At 45.8% G+C, this 6,746-nt stretch overlaps 1 protein-coding gene across 3 annotated transcripts in view; it reads right to left on the bottom strand.

The window, feature by feature from the left end:
* Arhgef28 (Rho guanine nucleotide exchange factor 28) overlaps positions 1–6,746 on the bottom strand; it is a 297,229-nt gene that overhangs the window by 99,624 nt on the left and 190,859 nt on the right. For all 3 annotated transcript variants that reach the window (XM_029468326.1, XM_029468327.1, XM_021180313.2), the window contains one exon: positions 1,382–1,503. In XM_029468326.1, the coding sequence (XP_029324186.1) occupies positions 1,382–1,503 (122 nt within the window). The remainder of the gene's footprint in view (positions 1–1,381; positions 1,504–6,746) is intronic.

A 6,746-nucleotide genomic window follows, 5' to 3' on the forward strand; every position in this document is an offset into this window, starting at 1 on the left:
CTGTGTATCCAAGGAGATACAACCGCTGTGTATCCAAGGAGATACAACCGCTGTCCTTCGGGGCTCTCTCTGCTCTCCTGTGCACAGAAGAATTATTCACGCTTTCACAAAGTATGTGAGTCTCAACACATCACCTTGTATCGTTCAGTGCATTTCAGTAACTACCCCTCAACAGAGTGGGAAATAAACCTTCTATATTGTCACAAATATAACAAATCTTCCGTGTAGATATCCACGAAAGTGTGGTTAATGCACACAGTCTAACCATCCTGAACCCCAAAGGATTCAGTCCAGACTCCAACCTAATCTCTGTAGCTACAGCTCACATTCAGGGGACTTATGTCAAGGAAGCAGTTGTTTATAGTTGGTATCAGTTCTCATCGGTTGGTTTCTCTGCCATTCTGAATCCACCCCAGTGTCTACCATGGTACCATGCATTTAGTGTCACGTTGACTCATGACACTAGAACAGAAGAGCAGGACAGCCGGCTACAGGCTGAAACAGAGACCTATTGGACAAGAAAGGTGGTAAAATACCTCAGTGTTCAGTTAGCCTGTGCATGCACACACGCGCACACACACGTGTCTATGGCATGTCTATATGGGGACTACTTTTGAAGGTAGCAGACAAAAGCAGGATTTTCATATCATCAGAGTTATCCAAGAAAATCCCTTAAGATTCTTCCAAGTTAGGATGTGAAAACAATTGACATTAATAATATTATTTAATTTTATAAATACAAAAGGCTTCAAGATGGCTGGGTTGAAGAATAAGCCCAGATTAAGGAAAGCTGGCGCTCCTAAGCTCTCTGCTGTGAGCTTGAGCCCAGGAGTCTCTGTTGGGGAAGGAGCAGAGGGAGTCTGAATGGTCCAGCTTCATCATGAGCAGACACTGCTCTGTCTGCACATCAAAGTTACAGGATCCCAACACACACCAGCTGGCATGCTGTGAGGATGAAAGATAATGTATGCAATTTATGTGACCGCATCAGATGGAGTGGGAACAGGTATCTATCTACCTGCTCAGTACTGTCCAGTAGATTTAAATACATATCCACACATATGCTCGAGCATGTGCACACACACACACACACACACACACACACACACACATACACGCACACAAACACACAAAGGGAGGAAGGGAGAGATAAAGAAAGGGAAGGAAAGACAGATGTGAGGGGGGTGAGGCTTGTTGAAAGGTTATGTGAGTGATATTGGTAGCCCATTGCCATTTCCTGGTTGGCTTCCCCAAGGATCTTTCTCATCCCCTCCCCCCACCCCACCCCCGGCTATACTCAAGACCCTTCTCTTCTGGTGCTTCCCTTTAATTCTGGGAAGTGCTCCAAATACCCCTGATCACCTCGGCTGGCCCGCTGTACCTGATCAATCACCATACAGTTAGCATAGACTTCATCACCCCCGTTCAGTTCATCGGAGAGCTGGCCTGCAGCAAGGGACGCTGGGACATGCTTGGATTTTTTGAGGCCATCAAAGGAGCGATCTAGAAGAAATGAACAGGTAACAGGACTGAGAGATTATGAAGTATGAGCAATTCATCTTACAGCCAAGTTTTACCTTCTTAGCCAAACAAACAACGCACCCCCTATGGTGCATTTTTTAACGTGGTCCTTTCTGTCTTCATACCTTAAGATACACAGTGCAAGTACCTTCACTTCTATACCTAAACCTTCTCAGTTATCAAGAACTTAAATAGTTCTAGACAGCGAAAAAAATTAGAGGGGCATTTTTTCAAATAAATGTGGAATAAATATTAATCTATAGTTCTAGACAGGTACATATCAGTCCACTGCAAGCATAGATTCCCCATTCATAAAAGACCCTTAAATTTTCACACGCTGAGCCCAACTCCGTGTTCTTTATTAGTATCATGGAAACATTAGTCAGTATCACACTTCTCAGGTATGTGACAGGTTCAGACTGGATGAGTTACTAATGATCCAAAGATAGCAGGGAGCCCAGCGGTGGTGGCTCTGGATCACCCACAAGCCCTCGCAGGTGGCTTTTTCTGACATTTTGAATCACAGAGATGGCTTTTCTAGCTTCCATGGTCTCAGCTTTGCTCCAAATAGTAAAACCTTCTCAGAGCTGAGTCGCTACTGTATGTGCAGAGAGCACAGGGTTGAAGCTGCTAACGCCTATGCAAGCAGAGCCTGCCTTCCTGTCCCTGGCTTGTTGATTCAGTCTCCAGACATTCTCGTGGAGTCTCCCCATCTGTAAAGGGAGGCTAATAGCACTCTTTCCCTTGTGTGCTGAATACAATGAATCTGGATACATACAGCAGCTGACATTGAGTGTTCCGTTAATATGATATGTTGCTGTTATTAATGTGTGCTGTCATGATTGTGACCTTTAATCATGATCAATATGAAGTAGGAGGATAATAACACTAACCATAGTATTGTATCTGTAAGTGGCTTTACCGGGCAGATACATGGTGTATCCACAGTGTTGCTTAGCAAGTTTTCCTGAATGGCTACAAAAGGGAAAGAACAGAGCTGGGTGTGGTGGGCATTCCCTCAAACCCAGCAGGGAGGCAGATGCAGGTGGATCTGAGTTTGAGGCCAGACTGGGTCCACATAGCAAATTCTAGGCCAGCCAGGGCTACATAATAAGACCCTGTCTTAAAAACAAAATAAGAGACAGTACTGCCCTCCCGGTCATTAGAGTTGGCATGTGTCCCACGCCTGTCTTACCTCTGTCATAGAGTATAACCTGACTGTGAAACATGGCTCCTGACTCCTGACTAGATTGATGATATACTATAGTTAAAAATTCTATTTTTCCATAGAAATTTCTGAAAGACATAAAAGATATAAAGACGGCCGGGCATGGTGGTGCACGCCTTTAATCCCAGCACTTGGGAGGCAGAGGCAGCTGGATTTCTGAGTTTGACAGCCTGGTCTACAGAGTGAGTTCTAGGACAGCCAAGGCTACACAGAGAAACCCTGTCTCAAAAAACAAAAAACCAAAAAAAAAAAAAGATATAAAGATGAAAGATGTATGAATTGAACAGACCAAATGGTCCTGGCTTCAGATTACAAATCTAGGTCTACTTTTCCCCAAAGAACACTAAAATGGAGTTTTATTAATCTTCTCAAGAGAACATACAAAAGAAAGGAAAGTGTTTTCATATATCCATAGTGGGTTATTTTATAAATGTATTTAGCAACCTAGCATCATGATACACACAAAGACCACAGGCCCTTTACAAGTATGACCTCTCTGATGAATGGCTATACACATTCATCCTAATTACACAGAAGAGGCTCCAGTGGCTATAAATCAAGGACACAACGAAACACTTTCAATGGTCTTCGAAGCCAGAAAACTCGCTCATTTGTCATTCTGGAGAGTGTTTGAAAGCAATCGAGAATAATACAGCATGACCTTGTGGCACGTGATCAATCCAGCCGGGCTGTTCTACAGTGTTTTGTTTTTCCAGACGTGAAACACCTGCCACCAAACTTCGAGGCCATTCATCTCCCTCCTGATGGCTGCCCTGTTTAAGACTTCATTCATAACTGAATTAACCTAAGCATGGGCAAGACTCGAATAGTTTCTATTTTAAAGATAATCAGTGAAATCTCGTTCTAAATTATGGGACCTTGGTGAAGGTATCAGTGTGTCACCTCAGCTTCCTTTTGAATGTTTTTCTGTGTGCATGTGTGCACACTCACATGTTAGTGCCTGGGGAGTAGGGCAGAATCCCCTGAGCTGGAGTTAAAGGTGGTAGTGAGCCTCCATGTGAGCGTGCTGGGAGCTTAACTCCAACCTTCTTCAAAAGCAAGTGCTTGTCAACATGTGTCTTTCCCAAGAGCCTTGTTCTTAATGACCAAGAACGTCATGTTGAGAACGCTGTGCACTGTCCAGGGATGAGCAGGTTCAGAAGTCACTGCTGTTCTCCAGCATCCAAGTGGAATGTACTTTGTCTCCTATAAATCTGTGCCCTGTGTGCCATGTCAGGGTCTCAGTGGTGACTGCGCCCACATCACAAAGTAAACTACAAGGTGGCTGAGCGGAGCAGTCAATTTGTATTCTGAATCATTGACTTGATTGGGGCTTAGAAAATGATATGACTGAGTCACAAAGGCAGGCTATGAACAATCCCTGAAATAGCCAAAGCTCCAAAATATCAAATTTTTTCTTTAAACATTTGGACCACATATACATTTTGTGGCCAATGTAACTCAAACTCCTGTACAGTCTTTATCTCCCTGACTTAAGATCAGCATTCAGACATCTGCCACAGAGATACTAGTAGTAGTGTCACTGGGCTGTTCTGTCCTCACGTCTCCTATGAGACTCACAACTCATGAACTAGAAGCCCCAGGCCAAAAAGACAATTCCTAAAACCACCAAGCTAAGACTTACAAGAGGAGACCGTGAGCTTCTATAATAGTAGTCATGGCTGACATTGGACCAGAACATCCCAAACCTTTGTCATTTCTCTCTCAAATTCCCATTTTTCTATAGCAGTGGTTCTCAGCCTGTGGGTTATGGCCCCTTTGGGGAAAGGGGTTAAATGACCCTTCACAGGGGTCCCATGTCAGATATCCTGCATATCCATGTCAGATATCCTACATATCTGTTTACATTTAGATTCATAACAGTAGCAAAGTTACTGTTGTGAAGTAGCGATGAAAACAAGTTTTATGATTGGAGGTCACCACAACATGAGGACCTGTATTAAAGGGTCACAGGGCTAGGGAGGTTAAGAGCCATAGTGACACATCTCCGTGGCTGAGTTTTAGAATCCCCATAAGATTCGCACACTTTCCCCCACTTTACATGATGTTATGTTGACAGAAAAAAAGGAAGGAAAAAGAGCCATGCATGGTGACACATGCCTGTCACCCCAGTCCTGGGGAGATGACCACATCCCTAGAGCTTGCTAACCAGCCAGCCAAGCCACTCGGTGAGGCCCATGACAAGGAGAGACCTGGCATAAGTAACTCTACTGGGAATTTATTGTCTTGTTTCAATTCTGAGGTGGCCAGCACTTGAAGAAGGACACCGAGGCTGTACTCTAGCTTGTACAGCATGAACACATATACACACACATGGACATATGTGCACACACACACACACATGCACACGCACAGCAACATGCAGAGCAAGTTGTAAAAGAAATGCCTAGTTATGACAGCTTGACTGCGAAATGTGCCCTCTGAGCTCTGTATTTGAGCACTTAGTCCACACCTGGAGCACTCTCCCAGGAGGCCACGGGGCCCAGCTGGCACATACTGACAGGCAGTACAAGTTGTCCCCGTGTGACAGTCATAGCTACAAGTTCCCATCCACACAGACCTAGCCTCTCCTACCAACCTTCCCTCCCATGAATCTCCCACAAGATCTCCCTCCCTTAAACGACATCTGTCGGACTGCTCACCACAGACAGAAGAGAAAGTACCAAAGTTACCTCAGAGTATAGCTAGGCATGCATGGCTCGGTGTGAGTGGCTTGGTGAGACCAAGCATGAAGCTAGCCACCTCCAAGACAGCTGCTCCTGGACCTTGTCATCATCGTATGTCACCCCAAGGATGACTCACTGTGTCAGTCTCTGCAGTGGGTTAAAGGGCAAGCCTGCTGAGGACCCCTCCCGGGATCCGTATCAAGTAGAAGAGAACTGACTCCACAAAGTCGTCCTCTGATTTAAACATATGCATGCACATATACCCACACACATAAACAAACAATCCCATCCTAACTATAGCTTTACATGTTTAAACGTGACCCTGTAATCCCAGCACTTAGGAGGTGGAGTTCATAAGGCAGAGGATCAGGGGTTCAAGGTCACCCTTGGCTACACAGTGAGGTTAAGGTCAGCCTGGGCTACACGAGGCCCTGTCTCACAAAAAGCAAAACAGAACAGCAACAAAACCCATGGCAGCTGGAACACACCAAACACTGCGTATGCTACATAAAAACCATGTACACATGCTACTTTAATCTCGGTCACAATCGGATTTCTCTCATGTGCTTCGAGAGCAAAAAAACTTCTAAATCTGAGGGATTATAGCTGCGGAGGGGAAAAGACTGATCAGTCAGATATGGCGCTTCCCCAGAACAGCAGGGGTGGCTCAGGATGAGAGGACATGACAAGACAGGGTGGATGTGGGCCAGCTTCTTCCTGGGGTGCCTGCCTGATCAGCAGCTTCTCCAGGGATCTCCAGCTTCCTTCAGTTATCCTCACTACTGGGTAGCTCCACTGGGAAGCCTAACCCACAGGTTCCCATCAGCAACCCCTTGCTATGCTAGATGCTCTAGCAACAGGCGATTGCAAGGGACGTTTTGTTTTGTTTTGTTCTGGAAAGAGGGCCCTTTGGCACCAAGAAGGAGGTAGAAGTAGAGGTGGCTGAAGCGTCTTGCTTCTCTGAAAGGTGCCACAAATCTAGCAGGAAGTGGTTGGCAACACACAGCAGCCTGGATGTCAGTAAGCTCACTTCTGATGAAACCCAGCTTGCCTTCTGGAAGGCCAGGCCCAGTAGCTAAAGGAAAGTGTAGCCTACTTGCCTGGTTATGTAAGAGACACACACCCAGACATAAACAAACCTGTGGCCAGCTTGCTGCAAAGCTGCTGCCTCGCAGGCCCTCACCCACTCCCTGCCTAGTTCTCACCACAAGGGCTAGGCAGGGCTTGCAGTCCAGAAGTTCTTGCCACAGTCTGGCAAATTAGTCTCCTTCCTCCCTCCCTCCCTCCCTCCCTCCCTCCCTCCCTCCCTC

This window comes from Mus caroli, chromosome 13 (assembly GCF_900094665.2).
Source record: "Mus caroli chromosome 13, CAROLI_EIJ_v1.1, whole genome shotgun sequence".
In the NCBI taxonomy this organism is placed as follows: Eukaryota; Metazoa; Chordata; class Mammalia; order Rodentia; family Muridae; genus Mus; species Mus caroli.